At 44.3% G+C, this 23,926-nt stretch overlaps 2 protein-coding genes across 2 annotated transcripts in view; one reads left to right on the top strand and one right to left on the bottom strand.

Moving 5' to 3' along the window:
- Positions 1 to 23,926, top strand: part of FAM227B (family with sequence similarity 227 member B) — a 106,944-nt gene that overhangs the window by 26,797 nt on the left and 56,221 nt on the right. Inside the window, exon 10 of the mRNA XM_056866077.1 lies at positions 558 to 692. Coding sequence (XP_056722055.1) covers positions 558 to 692 — 135 coding nt within the window. The remainder of the gene's footprint in view (positions 1 to 557; positions 693 to 23,926) is intronic.
- The window catches only part of FGF7 (fibroblast growth factor 7), a 40,160-nt gene continuing 24,883 nt past the window's right edge, over positions 8,650 to 23,926 (bottom strand). Inside the window, exons 2-3 of the mRNA XM_056865876.1 lie at positions 10,295 to 10,398; positions 8,650 to 8,844 (exon numbers count right to left, since the gene is read on the bottom strand). Of these exons, the coding sequence (XP_056721854.1) occupies positions 8,650 to 8,844; positions 10,295 to 10,398 (299 nt within the window). The remainder of the gene's footprint in view (positions 8,845 to 10,294; positions 10,399 to 23,926) is intronic.

Below are 23,926 nucleotides of genomic sequence, written 5' to 3'. Positions count from 1 at the left end.
CGCCCCCTCCTCCTCTGGCAGCCGAGCGTGGGGAGGGGGCTTTGCGAGGGCCGGGCCCCCGCCTCCCCCGGCCCGTTCCTGCTGGGGGTTGGAGAGCGGCCCGGTCTTGCGGGAGGAGCGGGCGCTGCTTGCGGCCAGCCCATCGCGCGTGAGGCGGCCGCCTCCCGTTCGCCTGTTGGCTCCTCCTGCCTGGGGCGCGCTGGAGCCCAGCGGGAGCGCACTGCCTCTGCCTGGCTGGGCGCGGGGATGCGGAGGAGCCGCACTCAAGGGGCCAAAGAGCCGCATGAGGCTCGAGAGTCGCAGTTTGCCGACCACTGGGTAAAGTCAGTGAAGTTCGGGCACCACAAAATATTCCTTTTTCAGAGTAGCCACCCAAAACCTCCAGATGGAGACTGTTAGAAGGGCAGTAAATTAAGAATACTTCCAGCAGGCTAACAAAGCAGCCCCTCCACTCCAAAAAATAAGCATGTATTGTGGGGGGGATAGGAAGAACTGAAGAATTCAAAAAGCCTTGTCAGGGTTTTTTTTTTTTTAATTCAACAGTTTCTGCTTTGCAGGTTTCAAACCACAGAAATTTGCTTGGAAGAAATGGAATTTATGGTGCTTGGAAAAGCCTGGGAAACACATCACAAGAAGAGATTCCGTTGCTGTGTCAATGCTCAGCTTTACACCTTGGGAAACGTCAAAGTCCCGTAAGTACCAGATAAATGTGAGCTGTTGAATCTTTTTTTTGTTTGTTTGTACGCAGCCTACTGCAGTCATGTTGGCAGTGTTAAACTTTTAAAGACTGTGGGCGAAAACGCACGGTCGCTTCAGCCTCTTTTATTCCCTGTTTCAGCCAGGATTCAGCCAGGATCGAATGCACGTTCGGCGACACGCGATCCTGGCTGGATCCTGGCTGAAACAGGGAATAAAGGAGGCTAAAGCGACCATGCGTTTTTGCCCAGAGTCAAAGCGATTGATCTTATTTATACCTAAGATATATCCATTCAATGCACATGGTGTCAATATATAATTTGATATCTGAAGTATCTGTGCGGGGAAAACTAATTACTGTGAATGAATACTTGCCTGTGGTCGTTTCTGGGAAGCAATATCGACTAGTGATGGCAAAGACTGCCTTAATTTATTCAGCAAGGGGCTACCCTTGAAGGCTGTTGAGTGCTTCATGTGGTGCTCAATGTGTCGGTCCCATTCTTAGTGATAAGTAGTCCAGTATTTGAGATGGCTCGCGCAATCAAAGGTTTTAGTTTTGAATCTGTAAAACTGTAAACAATTCGAATCCCCTGTACTTTGGAGATGTTACTTTCCCATGCATTTGTCGTGGTCCAACACCAAAATGTAATTTAGCATTGGCTCATGCATGCCTCCTTCCCCTTCGCACAATCGCATTCCATCCTGTATTTCCTGGTTCTTGGCATACTGTAGTTTGCATTTTTATGGTTCGCCTGAAAAACAGAATTGGAAACCACAGTCTGGTTTTGTGGTACAGTACATCTGAACCGAGCTATTGTGATTTCTTAAATCCATAAGAATTACCTCTTCATTTTCACGTCTGTGTGCCAAGTTGGATAACGAAAACGTGCAGAATGGTGTTCTGTGGAATATCCTTTCCTGGACACTTGCCTGGGTCTCTTTCTAAGCTCGCGCAAGATCTTCCTTTTGAATCTGAGATTTTTCTGATTACAAGCTGTAAACCTTTTGCACAAAGTATGGAAATTTGTGATGTCTAAGAAGTCTTTGAAACTGATATCTAGAATGTCATAAGAACATAAGAAAGGCCCTGCTGGATCAGACCAAGGCCCATCAAGTCCAGCAGTCCGTTCACACAGTGGCCAACCAGGTGCCTTTAGGAAGCTCACAAACAAGAGGCACCTGGCGGGCCACTCTGTGAACAGAGTGCTGGACTTGATGGGCCTTGGTCTGATCCAGCCGGGCCTTTCTTATGTTCTTATGACATTCTAGATATCAGTTCCAAAGACTTCTTAGTCATCACAAGTTTCCATACTTCGTGCCATGAGTCTGAGCATTTACATTCAGGAATCTCTACAAATTAGTGAGAACATTCTACTCTAGGTCATGAATCTGCAGTTTAGATACATGCCTGGTCATGGGGTTTAATAAATAATATTCTGGCCATTAGTTCTGCAGGAGCATGAACAGCGAATCCAAATCTTGTGAGGCTTGTGGAGAGCCAGCGTGGTGTAGTGGTTAAGAGCGGTGGCTTGGAGCGGTGGATTCTGGTCTGGAGAACCGGGTTTGATTCCCCACTCCTACACATGAGCGGCAGAGGCTAATCTGGTGAACTGGATTTGTTTCCCCAATCCTACACATGAAGCCAGCTGGGTGACCGTGGGCAAGTTACAGTTCTATTAAGAGCTCTCTCAGCCCCACCTATCTCACAGGGTGTCTGTTGTGCGGAGGGGAAGGAGATTGTAAGCTGATTTGAGTCTCCCTTAAGTGGTAGAGAAAGTCGGCATATAAAAACCAACTCTTCTTCTTCTTCTTTCTGGGTTGCCGTGAATGGTTCCAGAACACTTAAGAATGCTTTTGCTTATGTGGTAACCCATATGTTTGCTGGATAGTATACTTCCTGGAAGAGCGTACTTGAGAGTACAGTAAAATGGCAAACATTTCTTCAAAGGTCAGGTATCCAGATATTTCCCCGCAGGCATAAGGTGGAAATCGTTGCCATGTGATGCTTGGAGTAAATACATCCTGGTTTGAAAGGTCCTGGGCTCTGAAATGAAATATCTTGTGAAAAACTGAAACATTTTCTTCATCGTGACCTCAATTCTTCATACAGAAAGTTGAATTAAAATGTTTATTTACATATTCTTATGTTAGTACTTCTCCTTTCCTTTATCCCTTAGAAGCTCCTTGATCCGTTGATCTTTAGCAGCAGCATATATCTAATGTTTGAGGGATATAAGGACTGAAACAAATCTTGCCACTGGCAATGTAGCCTTGGGGTCCCTGTCACTTAGTAAAAAAGGCATTATGTCAGACGCAGAGGCATTAGATTTATATGTTAAAAGGGGAGAGATATAACGTGATCAGAGTTCCTTGTAGAAGCGGCATTCCAAGAGGGCTTGAGCTATTGAATCAATAGAGCCAGAAGAGCAAGGACAGGTCCTGTCTGGGTATGGTATATTCAAAATTCTGCCCTGCATAACCATAGAGGGGGTTAGTACTTTTGAACATTTATTTTGAATTCACCCCACTCTCTTTATCTGGGAAATTCTTTGATGAACGGTTTTGCAGATTCTCAAGTGTTATCCTGTGTCTTGTTTTCTTCATGCTAATATGCCTCGAAATCTTCACCGTAAACATTTTGAGCAGAAAACCTGTGCGCTAGGATAAATCGGCAGGAGAGAGTTAATACCTACCTTCCAAACAAAATTAGAGACAATCTCCCTTTTTAGGACTGGAATGTAAGCTGTTATAGAATTTCACTTCTTGGAATGCTTCATGGTTTACAGGCTAGTTACCCTCAGCCAGTCTATTATTAGATTATTTTCAAGGACGTAGGTTTTAATGCTTGTTTTTCCTGGGAATATTTGTTGCAATGCTTTCAGCTCTATTGTAAAATACATATTTTCTATCATTCTTTGTGCTGGCTGTTTTTGGAAGCAGGCTTAAATATTTTGTGTAACTCTTTGAAAATGCATGTGCCGGAGTTTGTAATGTGCTGGTTTACTCCGATAAATGATCCTTCTAAGCAGCATTACTGTGTGCGTGTTAAGTGCCGTCAGGTCACTTCCGTTTCTTCCTCATCCGTATCTGTAGTTGGGGCATAAACATGAATGATGGTTACATTGATAGGCTTTCCCTGAAGTCTGATTGATGTTATTCGGTCAGACTTTGCATTATAGCTCCTGACTGCTACATCTTGCCTCACTATTAACGTCTAGACATTAGGATGAATTTTCTAACAGAGCAGTTCCTCAGTGGAACAGGCTTCCTCGGGAGGTGGTAAGCTCTCCTTTCCTGGAGATTTTTAAGAAGAGGTTAGATGGCCACCTGTCAGCAGTGCTGATTCTATGACATGAAGCATCTTGGGCATCTTCTGGGCATGGAGTAGGGGTCACTGGGGGTGTGGGGGGGAGGTAGTTGTGAACTTCCTGCATTGTGCAGGGGGTTGGACTAGATGACCCTGGTGGTTCCTTCCAACTCTATGATTCTATGATTCTAACGCAGCATTACTGCTTGTTACATTTATTCTGCATAGTGTCACTGTGCATGTATATTCAAGGCACTGCTGAAACGCACCAAAAGATTAACCTGCACTAGAAACTAACGTAATGAAACGGAGCGTTACTAATGCTGTATAGGAAGAATAAACAAATCCCTTTGCTGTAGCTGAATATGTTTATTGCTTCAGTGTAGAAAAGCAGGAGTATGCATATATGCTCCCGATGAAAAGATACGGATCCCGAACGTAAGCTCATGTGTCAAGGTTTGCAGTGGCAGGAAATGAATTAAATATGATAGGGAGAAATAAAGAAGAAATGTGGTGGTCCTGCACAATACCTGTTTGTTTTCATGGAAACGCATTTAGATGATGTGGTGATAGTTGTGTTCACACGTCATGGATTTAATACGCAGCAGAAATAACAAACTGCTGCTTATTCAGCCTCATGCTTCAGGAGATGTGAGTAAAGTCAGTTGTGAATATATGTGAAAGTTAAAAGAACTAGATGAAACACTCTGGAAACCAAAATTGAGCTCATTTTTTTTTTAAAGTTAGCTTTACTTCACGGGATGGCAACAGACCTGTGTTTTCGGATTCCTGATGGCCACATGTTTTTCTAGTGAGGCTCTACGACCAGAAGTAACCTTTCCAAGAAAAAGTTGCAGGGAAAGAGACTGGATTTTTTTTGTGTGAGAGCCTGGAGTGGAGAAAGGGCTTAGCATCTTTTTTCCTACCGCCACTTCTCTGTTTTCGAAGTCTTTATCGTGACCAGCTTTCTACCATATGGACTGTGCTGTGCTCATGTCTAGATTAACCCTCAAGTCCTGTTGAAACCAATGAGCTTTAAAGAACACCGCTAAGTATTCCCTAATATTATGTATGGGTGTGAAAGCTGGACATCAGAAAGCTGATAGGAAGCAAGTAGATTCCTTTGAAATGTGTTGGAGGAGAGTTTTATGGATACCGTGGACGGCCAAAAAAACCCAAATCAGTGGGTTCTAGATCAAATCAAGCCTGAACTGACCCTAGAAGCTAAAACGACTAAACTGAGGCTGTCGTATTTTGGTCACATTATGAGAAGACAAGAGTCACTAGAAAAGACTCTAGGAATGCTAGGAAAAGTTGAGGGCAGCAGGAAAAGAGGAAGACCCAACAAGAGATGGATTGACTCTATAAAGGAAGCCATGGCCCTCAGTTTGCAAGATCTGAGCAAGGCTGTCCAAGATAGGACATTTTGAAGGACTTTGATTCATAGGGTCGCCATAAGTCAAAAGTGACTTGAGGGCACTTAACACGCACACACACACACACACACACACACACACACACACACACACACAAGTACTTTATTCCTGTCAATGTTAGTAGAACTTCGACATGCCTAGCTTCCTGTGGATCATGCATCCCTTTGCCAGCCCGCAGCAGCATACTTCTCGAGTGTGGCGAGAGAGAAATGCTTAGCCGGTGCAAGTTTGCAGTAGTTTTTCTTTGATTAGTACCGATTTATTCTGGTAATATAATAAATGTGTCACAGCTGTGTATATAGTCTGAACGTTTAATTGCAAACAGTAGTTTGGAGGGCAACATGGTAGCTGAACACTGATAATCATAAAGATCACATTGACGATCTTATGTAAGTGGAATATTCAGCGCAGGGTTTTCAGCACAGGAAAGGGAGAAGAGAGTTCTGGAGAACACAGGACGCAACCAAGCCAAAACTTAGTACTTGGTTGCTTTTCAAAGGGAGCGTTTGGCTCCCTCCCATTAAACCAGTGGGGTGTATCCAACCATCTGCTGACTTCACGGAGTTGGGCTTTTCTCACTTACACCTCTCGTTGTGAACCGTACAGCTCGATATTTTGTCTCCGGGGGGGACGGGGACGGTCAATGGCGTCGGAGGACTAGCATGGCGGCCAAATAGGGAGAGCCCTCCCCTTCCTTGGCAGACACAGGTTACATTTCTCTTGGAGGAACTGCGTGGTTTGGGTTCAACCTTTCTGTCATTCAAAAACCACATTGAACACCCCATGTGCAAATGGCCTGGATGTCTTCTTGTACCTGTGCCTAGAGCACTGTACTGGGCCTGCGCTGTTGCGTGCCCATGGAACCCCATTGCCAAAGCAGCAGTAGCACCCACCCGCTGTTTAGCAGGGAGGATGCAAGGGGAACCGAATCCGGCCTTCTGCCCTTCCCAAACAGCTGACGGATGTGATGGCTAGGGGAGGGGCTGTGGCTCACTGGCAGAGCATCTGCTTGGCATGCAGAACGTCCCAGGTTCAATCCCCGGCATCTCCAGAACCAGGCAAGTAGGTGATGTGAAAGACCTCCTCCTGAGACCCTGGAGAGATGAGTAGACAATACTGACTTTAATGGACCCATGGTCTGACTCAGTATAAGGCAGCTTCATGGAACTAGACCATGGCTTAGTGGTAGAACATCTGCTTGGCAAGTAGAAGAGCTGTCATATAGAGGATGGTGCCGAGTTGTTTTCTGTTGCCCCAGAAGGTCGGACCAGAACCAACAGGTTGAAGTTAAATCAAAAGAGTTTCTGTCTAGACATTAGGAAGTATTTTCTAACAGTTCCTCAGTAGAACAGGGTTCCTCAGGAGGTGGTGAGCTGTCCTTTCCTGGAGGTTTTTAAGAGGAGGCTAGATGGCCATCTGTCAGTAATGCTGATTCTGTGACCTTAGGCAGATGATGAGGGCATCTTGGCCATCTTCTGGTCACTGAGGGTGTGTGTGGGGGGGAGGTAGTTGTGAGTTTCCTGCACTGTGCAGGGGGTTGGTCTAGATGATCCTGGTGGTCTCTTCTATGAATGTCCCAGGTTCAATCCCCGACATCTCCAGTTAAAAGAACCAGGCAGGTAAGTGACAATATTGACTTTGATGGACCAAGGGTCTGATTCAGTATAAGGCAGCTTAATGTGTTCATGGCTAGTTGTCATGGCTAGTGAGCGACTCTCACACCTGGATTGGGGGGCCGGGGGAGGAATTACACTTTGCAACGCCTTTTTTCTCGTTCGTTTTCTCACTTGGCTGGGCGTATACATGCAGAAGTCTCCCTCCCGGCATTCGTGGCCACAAACTGGGCAGGGGCAAGAGCGCATAATGCAGATTAATTGGGATCAGCGTAGCCGTCCTAGGTCAGTTCCGCCGAACCGCAGTTCAGCGTCTGCTGCAAATCTGGCGACGCTGTCGGACCGAACTGGAAAGGAAAAAACGGCGTTAGACGTTTTGCGTTTGTGGGTTGCTCCGTCGGGGAGACATCCATTGTGTGAATGGCTGCAGGCTGTCGTTTTTGTCGGCCATCCAGTGCTCGTTGGCGAGCGTGTTGTGTGCTAGACTTTATGTCTGGGTCATAGAAGGGGGGGAGGCCGCCCCCGAGCCAAACTGTTCTGTTGTTCCTTTAGAATCAAAAGCATATGAAACAAACGCAGCTTAATAAGGTTTTTTTTATAAATAACATCAACTTAAATAACGTAAAACAATATCGTTCATCTATAACTTAAAATAAAGTTTAATGCTGTAACAACAGAAAAAGCATGAATAACGGTGTATGGGGGGCGGGGGGAGGAATCAGAAGCCATATGCCCAAACAGGTATTATATAAAAAGATAGGTTATGTTACATTTTTTTAAAAAAAAAACACCGTATGATGTGGTCTGAATTTTTTAACTTCGTCGTTATATAAAAAGGATACTTTCAGGAAAGTGAGATGAAGTACATTTCCCTTATTAATATTATTTTATATACATTATTTTTTGCAATATCTTTCAGAGCAGCATTAGGCATTTGAACTAATACACGTGAACGTCTTGCAGTGGTGCAGCCTTTTCTCTTCCAAACTAGCTTTATTGTCTGAATACCACAGTGATCCAAAGTTCGTTCTTTCTTTTCTTTTCTTTTCTTTTCTTTTCTTTTCTTTTCTTTTCTTTCTTCACTTTTTTTCCTGGGAAGTACACAATACTACTCAGCCTCTGCAACGAGAGCTGACTAAATCGTCCCAGCAGCCTTCAAGTCCGACGTATTTTACACAAACATTTTTTCATCTGCTTTATTATTATTATTATTATAGCAGCCATGTTTAATTAAGCAGATAGGTTTATTTTAAATAAAAAAATATCGTCAGACAATCAAGTCACGACTTAAACCACTTCATTTAAAGAGTAAATTTAACTTAAGGGTCCGCGATGCTACTCTTATACTAACGTTAAGGATTGTACAACTCTTTACAATTTTTTACAACTTTTAGTTAGTAAAATCTGATTTTGTGTATATTTTCGATTTCCCCCCCTTAAAGGCAGTCTCTTAAAAATAAACATAAATGCGCAAGTCCAGCTTGTTCAGTGTTTCAGTAGTATTCCAGCTTCTCCTTCTCGCACTTTGAAACCGTTCCCCCTTTTTAAAATGAAAGCATTTTGCTGGAACTGGTTCTCTCCGTAGCCGACGTAATGATTAGGATACCGCGAATGGAAGGAAGTGGGAAGATACGTCTTCCTTACTTGTTCTTTGACCTCTCTTAGGGGCCCCGTTCTGTTTCAACGCAATATACATTTCTTTCCCTTTGTGTGTCCAATTTGCTGAAGCGTACGTGTTGTAATGGTTTTCTTCAATCAGTTCTATGAAGTTGCAGTCCTCATTGCACACTTTCTGTTAAAAAAGAAAAAAAATAGAGCAGTTACAACTGGTACACATGAACACATGAAGCTGCCTTCTACTGAGTCAGACCCTGGGTCCATCAAAGTCAGTATTGTCTACTCAGACCTGCAGCGGCTCTCCAGGGTATCAGGCGGAGGTCTTTTACATCACCTACCTGCCTGGTTCTTTTAACTGGAGATGCCGGAGATTGAACCTGGGACCTTCTACTTGCCAAGCAGATGTTCTACCACTAAGCCATGGCCTATCCCCATGAAGCTGCCTTATAATGAGTCAGACCATGGGTCCATCAAAGTCAGTATTGTCTACTCAGACTAGTAGTGGATCTTTAGGGTCTCAGGCAGAGGTCTTTCACATCACCTACTTGCCTAGTCTGGTGATCTCGGGGATTGAACCTGGGACCTTCTGCATGCCAAGCAGATACTCTACTGCTGAGCCACAGCCCCTTCCCTAAGACGGATACTGAACTTTATGGGGAAATTGTGTATTATAGAACAAAATCATCTGCTATTGAAATACTGTATTTCAGCTGTATCTTTTAATGTAACAACTATTTTTGCAAGTCTTGTTATATCCTTAATGAGCCAGCATGGTGTAGTGGTTAAGAGCAGTGGTTTGGAATGGTGGGCTCTGATCTGGAGAACCGGGTTTGATCCCCTACTCCTCCACATGAGCGGCGGACGCTAATCTGGTGAATCGGGTTTGTTTCCCCGCTCCTCCACATGAAGCCAGCTAGGTGACCTTGGCTAGTCACAGCTCTCTTAGAGCTCTCTCAGCCTCACCTACCTCACAGGGTGTCTGTCGTGGGGAGGGGAAGGAAAGGTGATTGTAAGCCGGTTTGATTCTTCCTTTAGTGGTAGAGAAAGTCGGCATATAAAAAGGTACTCTTCTTCTTCTTCTTCAAAGGGGAATGAGTTTCATTACAGATAATTTCCCCTCTGGCTTATACATTGTAGATTTCACATCTCACATTATGTTGCGTAAGCAAGGCCAAAATCTTTTTTGTGCGATACCCTGGAGAATTCGGCATCATAGGCTTTTGGTGGTTATATAACAACGGTCATCTGCCGCAATCTAGAAACAGGTTTCTACATCCAGCTGTGCTTTACACACAGATGTGATTAAGCCATTTGCAAGGGGGAGGGATGGGGTGGGGAATGTGGCCAAGACGGCACTCAACAGCAAGTTAAATGCAGGAAACATAACTCAAGGGTAGGCACCCTTTTTGGCCCAAGGGCCAAAACAAAAATGCAGTGTCTACCTGTGAAGGTATTGATGTGCCGGCAAACAAAAGTGTGGGGAGGAAGGGGGGGAGGAACAGTACTTGGCTAGACATCTGCGTCACACCGATGCGGAAGCATTTATGCGACAGGGCAGTTTTTCAAAGCAAATGCAGCCGTTTGTCCACTAAAAACGCAAGCTAGACAGTTGATTGTGCTAGTACCTTTCCATAGAGTTTCCCCGACTTGTTCATGGCTAGGAAGAATTCACTCGCCACGCCTTTGATTGCCACTATTCCAACTGCCACCGTTCTTATTTCGAGAATACCTGCAGACAAGAACAGCGAGATCTGTAACGTCTCCATTCTGCTTCTGACGCAACACCACAAGGTTATTCGCCATAAAAGTTCTGTAGTATTTCTTTGTCTAACAAAACAAACTTTGACTTACAAAAGCTTACAGTACACCCTGGAAAGATTTGTTGGTCTTAAAGTGCTACTGGACTCAAATTTTATTAAGAACATAAGAAAGGCCCTGCTGGATCAGACCAAGGCCCATCAAGTCCAGCAGTCTGTTCACACAGTGGCCAACCAAGTGACTCTAGGAAGCCACTAACAAGACGAGTGCAGCAGCGCCGTCCTGCCTGTGTTCCACTGCACCCAAAATAACAGGCATGCTCCTCTGATACTAGAGAGAATAGGTATGCAGCATGACTAATATCCATTCTAACTAACAGCCATGAATACCCCTCTCCTCCATGAATATGTCCACTCCCCTCTTAAACCCCTCCAAGCTGGCAGCCATCACCACGTCCTGGGGCAGGGAGTTCCACAATTTAACTATGCGTTGTGTGAAAAAATACTTCCTTTTATCTGTTTTGAATCTCTCACCCTCCAGCTTTAGCAGATGACCCCCTGTTCTAGTATTATGGGAGAGGGAGAAAAGCTTCTCCCTGTCCACTCTCTCCAAACCATGCATAATTTTATAGACCTCTATCATGTTTCCCCTCAGCCGCCTTCTTTCCAAGCTAAACAGCCCTAAGCGTCTTAACCGCTCCCCATAGGACAGTTGCTCTAGTCCCCTAATCATTTTGGTTGCTCTTTTCTGCACCTTCTCAAGCTCTGTAATATCCTTTTTTAGGTGTGGTCACCAGAACTGTACACAGTATTCCAAGTGTGGTCTCACCATAGATTTGTACAAGGGCAGTTTGATATCAGCAGTTTTATTCTCTATTCCTCGTCTAATTATAGCCAGCATGGAATTTGCCTTTTTTACAGCTGCCGCACACTGGGTTACATCTTCATTGAGCTATCCACTACCACCCCAAGATCCCTTTCTTGGTCTGTCGCTGCCAGCACAGATCCCATCAGTGTATATGTGAAGTTGGGATTTTTTGTCCCAATATGCATCACTTTACACTTACATTGAATCTCGTTTGCCATTTTAATGCCCATTCTTCCAGTATGCAGAGATCCTTCTGGAGCTCTTCACAGTCCGATTTTGTTTTAACCACCCTAAATAATTTGGTGTCATCTGCAAACTTGGCTACTTCACTGTTTAACCCCAACTCCAGGTCATTGATGAACAGGTTGAAAAGCACCGGTCCCAACACAGATCCCTGAGGCACCCCACTGCTCACATCCTGCCATTGTGAGAACTGACCATTGATTCCTACTCTCTGCTTCCTATTTTTCAGCCAGCTCTCAATCCATAAGAGGACTTGTCCTCTTATCCCGTGACTATGAAGTTTGCTTAGCAGTCTTTGGTGGGGGACTTTGTCAAACGCTTTTTGGAAATCCTACTACTACAGACTGACACAGCTACCCACCTGAAACTATCTTCATTTGAATGAGTTTTCCAGGCTTTAATTACATAAATAAATCACTGTATCAGCCATTACGTTTCAGAAATCGTAATGTGTGCCTATAAAGCAATTTATTTCTTTACGGGCCTATATAGTTCTAAGAAATAGCCTGGAAAATGTCAACATTTATGTGTAAATTAAGAAGGTGATGATAAGCTCAGGTCATTTGTTGAGATATCCCAGTAAACAGAAATGATTGCATCACAAAGCACGTTCTGCTTATTTATGAATCTGCCTTAATAAATGTCTCCTTTTAAGGGTAATGGATGGAAGCAAGAATGAAATCTGATAAATCGTTTGGTTGTCTTCAAGAATCATCTGACATTTGCCAGTTATCATAAAACTTTATACATTTCTAGCACACATCCACTGGCAGGTCAATTCTAAGCAAGGTTACACCCTTTTAAGTCTATTGACGTCAGTTGACTTAGAAAAGCACAACTGTGCTAGGATATTTACCATAATATTATATAGGTTTGTTTCCGAAAAGCTGTGCATCTAGTTCCCTGCCCCTAAAGAAGGCGGCTTTGGAGTCTTTCAAATACCACTGTAAATTGCTTTTGAAACTGAGTATTGTCTCCAATGGTATGGCTTAGTTGAATGGGGAGGGGGCTTGTTTCAAAGAGGGGAAAAATCCCACATTTATTTGGAAGCCTTCGGGTGCTTTTCGTTAGACCCCGACTATAGATTACCATCAGGGTACCATTCAGAGAAATGCCGAAATTTCAAGGTTCGTCTTAAAATGCAGTTTTAGATGGTAAGAACTGAGCTAAGCAGAAGCTTTGCTACAGCATGCCTAATTGTTTGACTTGATCGCTGATTTCATTTTTTCAAGATGGTTTTAATTTGTGACTATGGTTAAAAATGTGCCTGCGCATGTGGCCTCGATTTCAGTATCTTAACAGAATCTAAGTATGGCAAAGCCAGTGTTATGTGAAAATATCTTTTGAGATCATACATTAACTGTCTCACAAATTATTATAGCTCCAACATTATATCTTTCTCATTTGCATTTGAAGCTTCTCCTGACGCATTCAGCTTGGTTTGGATTTGAATCTCTGTGTGCTGTTTTGGAAGTCGTTTCAATATATATATATGCATTTGTTGTTTCTTTTCAATTGTTCCTAGCATTATCAGTCCGCTCTGTGTGGCTATGTATGCTTAAAACGATACCCTGAATCGAAAAGAGTTCCAGGGTCAGCCAGTTACACGGTCTGTTTCCTTGCAACAAATGATCACTGTCGACTTTTGGTTTCTAAATAATAGAAGCCGGCCAACTCCTACGGCACGCGATCCCTGTGTGCGTGCATATTTTTCCAATACTTGGGTGACCCTTCTCTCATAACGCTAGAACGCGGGGTCATCTGCTGAAGCTGGAGGGCGAGAGATTCAAAACAGACAAAAGGAAGTATTTCTTCACACCAACGCGTAGTTAAATGGTGGAACTCCCTGCCCCAGGATGGGGTGATGGCTGCCAACTGGGAAGGCTTGAAGAGGGGAGTGGACATGTTAATGGAGGATAGGGCTACACATGGTTACTAGTCAAAATGGATACTAGTCATGGGGCATACCTATTCTCTCCAGGATCAGAGGAGCATTCCTATTATATTAGGTGCTGTGGAACACAGGCAGGACAATGCTGCTGCAGTTGTCTTGTTTGTGGGCTTCCTAGAGGCACCCGGTTGGCCACTGTGTGAACAGATTGCTGAACTTGATGGACCTTGGTCTGATCCAGCATGGCCTTTCTTATGTTCTTATAACCCTGCTCCATTTTGCAAAATAAATGGAATGGTTTTATGTTTACCTGTAAAGAAATGTGACCGTGACGGTGTTCCACCCCCTCTTGGAGCGCTGTGCCTCGCACAAATTAAAATTATTTGTTCTCCTTTCCACTTCCATCCAACACTGATCTCAGTCTCCAACCTGAAGGTAGGTTTGCCATTAATGAAGCACTGCCAGCCAGCAGCTACTATTGCTGAAATATCAGCCGATCTTCCCTGGCAACTGGCGAGTAATTAGCATGACAAAAGATGGATAACGATTCACGTTTATATGCTGGAGTAGCATTTCTAGGAAAAGTTGAGGGCAGCAGGAAAAGAGGAAGACCCAACAAGAGATGGATTGTGGATTCCTCAATAAAGGAAGCCACAGCCTTCAATTTGCAAGATCTGAGCAAGGCTGTCAAAGATAGGACATTTTGGAGGACTTTCAATTATAGGGTCACCATGAGTCGGAAGCGACTTAACGGCACTTAACACACACACACACACACACACACACACACACACACAGCATTTCTTTTGAGGTGGGAGTCTGTAACCCCCCCCCCAAAAAAAAAACCCTTGAAACATACATGTGTCAGAGAGCTCCAACCAGCCTCCACCAGTTGGGCTGCTTTGGTTTAGTCAAAAGTTTCCCAAAAGGGACAAAACATTAAACTCCAGGCTTTCACCCCAAGTTTAATGGATAGCTGCCACCAACCCTGGGGTCCAAAGGGTGAGCCTCCAGGCAAGGAGTCCAGGGTACCTCCAGCCAAGCTCCAAATTCAGTGTAACACTTTTCCTGCCAGGCTGAGACCTAGTTAGGACTGTTCACACTTCCCAAAACTGTCTCAGGTTTTTGGTAGGTGGTTTTTTACACTCACACAAGGCACTTAGAATTTAGGCTTGGAATCCCAAAATCAAAAGACACAATCCATTTAAAGGCCAACAATTTTATTTATAAGGTTTATGCTGGTTTACAAGAAAGAAAAAGGGTTTCATGAAGTGATAGGCAATAAAATAATAAACTATTTAGCATAGCTAAGTAATACATTCAAAAGCCTTCTTGATTCAAAAGGATTGGCAAAGGTTTCTCGCATCAGGTTTATAGTTACCAACTTCCAAAGATGCTTCCAGCATTCAAAAGTTTCAAAAGGTTGTCCAAAGTTTTCTCCAAGCAGGTCAGCTTGACCAGAGTTTCCCCCTCAAGGGCCAAAATCAAATGGGTTGTGATGCCGCCAGCACAGCTCTCCTGCTGTACCCCAAAGCATGCATAGTTTGCTTAGGGCTGGTTTGTCCTTATATCCGTTTTCTCAAAGGGATGAGCTCATAGAAGCCAATTGAGAAAACGAAAGGAATTAGTTGTTAATTAATCGCTTGGTCAGAAATGCTGACTCACTCAGAGATGTTCAGGTGATAAAGCCTGCAGAACCACAGGCACCTGGACATCATCATGATGGCTGACCGATTAGTTACTATGGCAATGCACGGCCTTGCATTCCAGAAAGGGGAGAGAAGGCTTTAACAAGCACCAGCTGGGGCCCACCTCACTCCCTTCACAGAAGCAGTTTTCAAAAGGAAACTTATTTTGCTGGTCTAAAATCCCAACAACACAGAATTCATAGGCTTCTAGGCCTGAACCAAAAGAAATAATACAATCCAAGAAATTGAGAGACCTCAACTTCTTTACAACATGTTAACTCCTATGAAGTCAACAACCCATTCCAAGCAATTCAGTTTGGTTGCCTCTACTTGTAGCTCCAAATGTGGCCAGGAATATTGAACACATGAAGCTGCCTTCTACTGACTCAGACCCTCGGTCCATCGAAGTCAGTATTGTCTACTCAGACGGACAGCTGCGTTCCAGGGTCTCAGGCGGAGGTCTTTCACATCACCTACTGCCTGGTCCCTTTAACTGGAGATGCCAGGGATTGAACCTGGGTGCCGAGCAGAGGCTCTACCACTGAGCCACGGCCCCTCCCTCGTCACAAGTTAATAGTTAACATAGGGCAGTATTCTAACTGATCAGAATTAAAAGGTTACCAATGTTACCTCTGCTCTCTGGCTCAAATCTATAGCCATGTCATGGGCCAACGTCTATTTAGCCCTTTTCAGGCGCTCAGGGAAATAAACATGCTTGGGTGGGGGAACAGGATCACGGTGCCATGCTTTGACCTGACTTACTGGAACACAGACACACACATATATGTACGTATGTGTGTGTGTGGGTAGAGCCTTTGCACACAAATATGAGCACCATTGAATAGAGGAAGCTGCCTTATACGGAATCAGACCATTGGTCCATCAAGGTCATTACTATCTACTGATGCTAGCAGCAGCTCTCCACGGTCTCAGGCAGAGGTCTCTCACATTACCCACTTGCCTAGTCCCTTTAACTAGAGATGCCGGGGATTGAACCTGGGACCTTCCGCATGTCAAGCAGATGCTCTGCCACTGAGCCACAACCCCTCCCCACTTTATTCCATTTTATGCAAGAGCTAGATCACTTAAGTCTTACTGAAAACTTTGCTTTATCCTCTCCCAGTCACTTCAGTGCCTTTTTCTTTGTTTCCAAGAAGGCAACAATTGGTCACAGTCCATTCCTCCACTTTAGCAAAAGCAAGTTAAACATTATACAAGAAAGAAAAAGTACAAAGAAGACGAGCTTTTATTTACAAAATAATTTCTGTTTCATTGGGACTAGATGCATACCAGACTCGCCATCCGATCTCTTGCGTAATAAAAGGGGTGAGGTCATTGACATTTTGGTCTAGAACGTCTGTGGCTCAGAAACAGAGGACTGAATGTTGGAGCCTGTTCTCTGGGCTGACCATGTGGAGTAGCATGATCGTTCTCAAATCTTGGTTGGCCTCTCGCACAAGCATCCTGCTAGTTGAGATGTTATTCATCCCTACAACGTCTGCCCTGGCCAGGATGGCCCAGGCTAGCTGGATTGCATCGGATCTTGGAAGCTAGGCAGGGTCTGCCTTAGTTAGTAGTAGGATGGGAGACCACCAAGGAAGTCCAGGGTTGCTATGCAGAGGCAGGCAGTGGTAAACCACCTCTGAAGCCAGCTGGGTGACCTTGGCTAGTTATAGCTCTCTTAGAGCTCTCTCAGCCCCACCTTCCTCACAGGGTGTCAGTTGTGGGGAGGGGAAGGGAAGATCAGTTCAGATACCTTTATTGGCATATCCAACATTTATCCGAGTACATCAAACAGATAACATATTATAAGGAAGAGCGGATTGCCATCACACCAACAAAAAAAATTGCCACAATTTCTATGGTTTTAAGGTCCTGGTTGTAAAGAAGGGTGAGAACCTTTGAATAATTAGAAAGTACCTCCATCTGAATCGGGATAGGATTTAGGAGTTTTAATCGTAACATTTGATAAAAATGGGCACCGAAGGAGAACATGTTGAATAGTTTCAGTCTCTTCATTGGAGCAAGGGCACAATCTGTCGGGGAGGGGAACACCAGTATAACGACCAGTTAATAAGGCTGATGGTAATACATTAAATCTGGCTAGAGAAAAAGCCCTGCGTATGTCTGGAGTATACAGCTGATGTTAATACATGGCAGTTTCACCCGATTTAGGAAATATTCCATGATGAAGAGGGGGAAGAGAAGGTGATTGTAAGCTGGTTTGATCCTCCCTTAAGTGGTAGAGAAAGTCGGCATATAAAAGCCAACTCTTCTTCTTTGTCAAAGAATGGCATAGCAATAGTTTTTTTTTTACACCAACAGCTCTAACAACAGCTTTCCATATAGTGGTAGCTGCCACCAGAAGAGTTTTTAAACTGCTCCCTTGCCGTGTTTCTTACAAATACTAGATGGCAGAGGTAAAACTGTCCTTGGCCTGTATCAGGTCAGGCAACAATACAGTATTGTGTGACTGAATGTTTCCCCGTGAAAAAGACACACGGAAGACCCTTGATATCAGAGAGGAAGTTAGCCAAGACTTTTCCTCCTTTTCTTATTGAGAGGAGCATTCAGACATGCAATCCTCGTATTTGTCGGCTAAGAACAGCTTAACCGTCTCATCTGTAGTTTGTGTGAACTTGTGTAAAGGTGCAAACGGTTATTTGAAACCACTCTTAGGAATAGGCCTTCTTTATCTTGCCCAGCAGATGAGCCTTGAAAGTGAGCAGAACTTGCATAGGCAGCAGTTTGAGAGCAAAACTGTACGTTTCTAAACAAGTTTCGCTTTTGGAGAAGTCCTCATATTGTTGTTTAACAATTTCTGAAGGTAATTGGATGGCATGAACACATGAAGCTGCCTTATACTGAGTCAGACCATCGGTCCATCAGTATTGTCTACTCAGACCTGCAGGGGCTTTCTAGGGTCTCAGGCAGAGGTCTTTCACTTCACCTACTTTCCTAGTCCCTTTAACTAGAGATGCCGGGCATTGAACCTGGGACCTTCTGCATGAAGAAGAAGAGTTGGTTTTATATGCCGACTTTCTCTGCCACTTAAGGGAGACTCAAACCGGCTTACAATCACCTTCCCTTCCCTTCCCCACAACAGACACCCTCTGAAGTGGGTGGGGCTGAGAGAGCTCTAACAGAGCTGTAACTTGCCCAAGGTCACCCAGCTGGCTTCGTGTGTAGGAGTGGGGAAACCAACCCAGTTCACCAGATTAGCCTCCGCCGCTCATGTGGAGGAGTGGCGAACCAAACCCGGTTCTCCAGATCAGAGTCCACCGCTCCAAACCACCGCTCTTAACCACTACACCACGCCAAACAGGTGCTCTACCACTGAGCTATGGCCCTTCCCCAAGGGAATGGGAGCAACCAGAATGACCCACTGAGAATCGGGGTTTGAATAGAATGCCATCTACTAGGGCTCACAAGCAGACAGTCTCTTCGTCTCATTATCAGGATCGGATATTGAAGGAAGCAGAAAACACATCAGTCTTTATGAATCCCGAAACTGGTGGTGAAATAAACAGGGAGTTTTGTAGAGAACTTGGAGTCCATGTACACACTGTTCAAAAACTTGCTCTGAATTTTAGTGCGAGCTCTGAAGTTGGGAAAGAGGGGAGAAGACTTGGATGGGCTACAGAGAACTTGTGTTTCTAATTAATGAATGTTGGGAGAGCTTGTTTTTTGAGTTCAGATGACCTTTCAAGATGACACAAGGCCAAGTCAAACCTCTACTCATTGTTTACGTGGTCGTGCTGAAATGTAGTTGGTGCGCTTTGCTTGTTTGGGAATTCTGAAACATAAACATCGATCAAGGAAATATACATTACAAGGGTCGGTGTCATTATTCAGTAGGAATGATGTCTGATGGGCTTTGATAAAGTTACCATGCAATGGCCTAAATGCTCTGATTAACTTACATGGGGAAACGTTTTTGTGGCCAAACTGCAAATCCATTGAATTATATTCATCTTCATATTACTGCTGCCTGAGCAATATATCATGATCTAAGAGATTAGAAGAAGAAGAAAAAGAAGAGTTGGTTTTTGTATGCCGACTTTCTCTACCACTTAAGGAAGATTCAAACCGGCTTACAGTCACCTTCCCCTCCCCACAACAGACACTTTGTGAAGTGGGTGGGGCTGATAGAGCTCTAACAGAGCTGTAACTTGCCCAAGGTCACCCAGCTGGCTTCATGTGTAGGATTGGGGAAACCAACCCAGTTCACCAGATTAGCCTCCGCCGCTTACGTGGAGGAGTGGGGAATCACTGCTCGTAACCACGACATAACACTGGCTTAGTCCACTAGTTTACTATATACAAAGATTAATTTGAGCATCAATAATAACGTGCTGTATTACAAGCCTCCATGGACTGTAACCCAGCTGGGGGGGTATATAAGGTATATCTAACCTTAAGCAGATCATGAGAGGGAGGGCATCTTGGTCATCTTCTGGGCATGGAGTAGGAGTCACTGGGGGTGTGAGGGGGGGAGGTAGTTGTGAATTTCCTGCATTGTGCAGGGGGTTGGACAAGATGACCCAGGTGGTCCCTTCCAACTCTATGATTCTATGATATAGCATTACTACTGCTCATCTGGGGTGGAGAGAGTGCACAGGGGCATGGCTGAACGATAATCAAGGAATGGAGAAAGCCTGGAGAACGTAGATGCTACAGTATTATGCCAAACAAAGTTTTCTCGAAGCCTGCTCAGACTTGCAGCTATTATCTCAAATGGTTCTTTTTTTTACAATACTGGTTGTGGAAATTTGGATATATGCCTCTTCTCTCCTTGATTTTGGAGCCAAGCAACTTTTCTGTCGGTGACAAAGGAAGGGAGGGTCTCCTTTGACTGCCAAAAACTCTGTGCTGGGGGCTCATGGGACCTGCCTGTTCAAAAATAATGTGGTACAGGAAGGAGGAGATTGAGATTGCATTAGATTAGGCTGGATCCAACCCATGGAGCTATATTTGGCTAGCTCTATTTCTGCTAGCCAAATATCTTCTTGGTCTCTGTTCCTCCCTTCTCTATTCCCAAGGAAGACTTTGCAGCTCAATATTATCTATAGTGATTTTAACTTCTTATGGGCTTTCCGTATTATGTATCTTAATTTAATTCCTTCCCAGCCTGTCTTTGCTAAACATATTCCTCCTCTCTTCCTCTTTTGGTTAATAGTGAGGAAAACAGCCAGGCGTCAACAAAAGCAGTCGTGTTTTTTTCTTTAAGAATTTTTAAAAAGATGTTCCTCTTAGATATGCAGTCAGACAACACAGTTTTAAAAAAGCAAGGCAGAGGTGTATTTATTTGGTAATCACGGTTCTGCAGTGAGCTGTTCTATAAATTTTTCAGCAACTGACAGTGGTCAAAAATACCTGAAGGACAGGGAAGTCATCACTTATTAATGCATAGAGTCTTTCCAGGAGAGGAATCTGGGGGTTACTTCACCAGTCCCGGTCTCCCAAACTAGCCTCAAATTAGGCCCGTTGGAACACACAGGCAGCTGTGGTTCTAATTCTGTTTGAATTTAGCTAAATTACACAGAACAATAATGAGGAATGAAAGAAGGCGGATCTACTTTGTTCCTGTTCAGGGAACATCTCTCCTGGGCTGGCTGCTGAATTTTGCCTATTTAGGTAAAGAGTATGATGGATCCACCATTTTTTATATATGCTTTCAAATTGGTTTTTTCCACTACAGTTAATGGGGTTAAACATAGTTGGGAAAGATTTCCACAAGCAAAAATATTCTTCTAGCTATTGTATCCTCCTTTAATGGGGTTAAGCATAGTTGGAAAAGATTTCCACAAGCAAAAAAAAAATCTTCTAGCTGTTGTATCCTCCTGCAGCACATTCAGAAAGAGTGATAACTGTAGACTGTAAAATCCAATATATACATTATCGTAAGATTCTTATCAGCAAGGTTGTCTTCCCAGATGTAGCCTGCAAGAGAATCTGCTCTTGAGGGTGGGGGGGAGACTTAAAAAGCCCATAAAACAAAGACATGAGAGGGTGGCTGGATTTCGGTACGTTATTAGTCAGCCATATAAAGTTATACTCTGAAGCTTTTGGCAGGCGAACAAAAAGAAGTGATGAGACGTCTGAAGGCTGAGGCAATAAAAATTTTCATCTTCTTTTGCGAAGGTGTCATGGAGATGGAGCCCCCAACGTGGAGCCCTTCCACTGAAGAGAAAAATACGGTGTGCAGATGTGAATTTTCTACCTGAAAGAACGGCTGCCTCAGTGCAGTTGTTATGACTCTCTATTTCTATCACCGTTACCTACTTTAATTCTATTTTAATAGAATCATAGAGTTGGAAGGGACCACCAGGGTCATTTAGTCCAACCCCCTGCACAATGCAGGAAATTCACAACTATCTCCCTCCATCCCCCAGCAACCCCTACGCCATGCCCAGAAGATGGACAAGATGCCCTCCCTCTCATGCCTAAGGTCATAGAATCAGCATTGCTGGCAGATGGCCATCTAGCCTCTGCTTAAAAACCTTTGGGGAAGGAGAGAGCTCACCACCTCCTGAGCAGGCCTGTTCTACTGAGGAACCACTCTGCTAGAAAAGTCTTCCTAATATCTGCATTAACCTATTCCGTCCACTCCCAGCTCAGATGTTGGGCAGATTTCCTTCAAATGTGAGCTAAGGGTGTCCTACTTCACGGCTTGGCCTCTTATTTACTACGCTATGCTAGCTCTGTTTTTCACCTTTTCAGCCCCACACCATTTTCAGGGTATCACCACTGCACTGATTTTCTCCGCAGCACTTTTGCTCCCGATTCCCACATGTTGTCAGTGCAGACAAATCTGGTAAAATAAGAGTAAAATGTGTGTGACGGATGCCCAACACTTTGAACATCTGTCTGTTTAATCTATCTTTAGCAAGCACTTTCCCACGCCCCGTGGTGTGGTTCAGATTCTGTCCCAGATGGCCTGTAATTTACATTCAGCAGACCAGATGAATGGGCTGCGACCTACGAATGAGTACTGAGTAGGGAAAAATCAGGGAGCCACATCGGTTCATAAAATGTTTTGCTGGAGAAGAAAGTGAGAAAAGGGATTCGTAAAGGAGCCAAGTGAAGGAAGCGGCTTAGAAAACAAGTGTGTTTCAGAGCCATATGGAACGCAACAGAAGGGACACAGGTGGTTGGTGTTGGACGAAAGAGGGCAAGAAAGGAGTATAAAGACAAAGGGTGAAGATCGGTGGGGAAACCAGTGGATCAATAGGAGCCAAATCCTAGAAATTCAAAGAAAGCAGAAGAAGAAGAGTTGATTTTTATTTGCCGACTTTCTCTACCACTTAAGGTAGAATCAAACTGGCTTACAATCACCGTTCCTTCCCCTCCCCCAACGGACACCCTGTGAGGTAGGTGGGGCTGAGAGATCTCTAAGAGAGCTGTGACTAGCCCAAGGTCACCCAGCTGGCTTCATGTGTACAAGTGGGGAAACAAATTCCAGTTCACCAGATTAGCCTCCGCCGCTCATGTGGAGGAGTGGGTTCTCCAGATCCGAGTCCACCGCTCCAAACCACCTCTCTTAACCACTATACCACGCTGGCTCTCAGCACCGTGTGAGGAAACTCAAAGGGTTGAGAAGAAAACTTTAGTTTTCTGGAAGAAGTTATTGTGAAGGTCATTTTGGAGAAGGAAAATACATACTAATTTTTGGAGAGAGTAATCAAATAGAGCTACTTAAGGCAGTGGAGGCGAAAAATAACTACAGGGTATAGCCCTGATAAATCCAGAAAGTTATAATAATCAAATAATATCCTAACATCTCATTTGCAGCACTGCAGTCCAAGCTCTGCTCACGACCTGAGTTCAATCCCAACGGAAGTCGGTTTCAGGTAGCCGGCTCAAAGTTGACTCAGCCTTCCATCCTTCCAAGGTCAGTAAAATGAGTACCCAGCTTGCTGGGGGTAAAGGGAAGGTGACTGGGGAAGGCACTGGCAAACCACCCCGTAAACAAAGTCTGCCTAGTAAACGTCAGGATGTGACGTCACCCCATGGGTCAGGAATGACCTGGTGCTCGCACAGGGGACCTTTACCTTTATAGCCCTGAGAAATCCAGAAAGGGGTTATAATAATCAAAGAATATCTTAACATCCCATTTAACGGAGCATCTCATCCAAGAAATGCAACTATTAAAAAAACTGCCGGGAAGGCAGAGCTTGTTGGAACTCTTTGAACAATCCCGACCAGTTGAAAATCAACACAACTTCACAGAGATCCATGAAAATATGATCCTTTTAGTACCAACTAAAGACAGGTTCTGGTATATACAGGGGAGAGGGACCACCAAAGTTATGAACCTTCTTTGTCGTGTGGGGTACCATACATCGCTTTTCTAAAGCATCAAATAACCAACCATAGGGAGTCTAGAGAAGCAGCTGTTCTTTTCCAAGCTGAAAACCAGTATAAAACAGTCTATTAAATTACACGTTGCTTATGTTCTCAGCATTAATTTACAACTTCCTCCAGCACATGTTTCCAGCTGTCAGGAGCTATCTGGCACCTCTTGATGCCTCAAGTTTCCTAACCGTTTTGATGTCTCTGGGCGTGCGGTAACCACATATTGCTACCTTAGACCACGTTGGTTTTCGTCACCTCAAAGCCGAAAGTCTGCGCAGGCTCGCTTAGCCCTCTCCGGTTTCCATGCAAGCGCGTTGTATGTTCCCCCCCCATCTGACACACGATCGCGATAGAGCGTGTTTTGCAAAGATACCATCTTTAGAAATGTCAGTCAGTCAATCTTTATTGCGGTACGTAACCAGCATAAGTCAAGTGAGACCATTGTAGCCCCA

Source organism: Euleptes europaea, chromosome 20 (genome assembly GCF_029931775.1).
Source record: "Euleptes europaea isolate rEulEur1 chromosome 20, rEulEur1.hap1, whole genome shotgun sequence".
Lineage (NCBI taxonomy): Eukaryota > Metazoa > Chordata > Lepidosauria > Squamata > Sphaerodactylidae > Euleptes > Euleptes europaea.
This window is presented reverse-complemented; position numbering and strand designations above follow the sequence as displayed.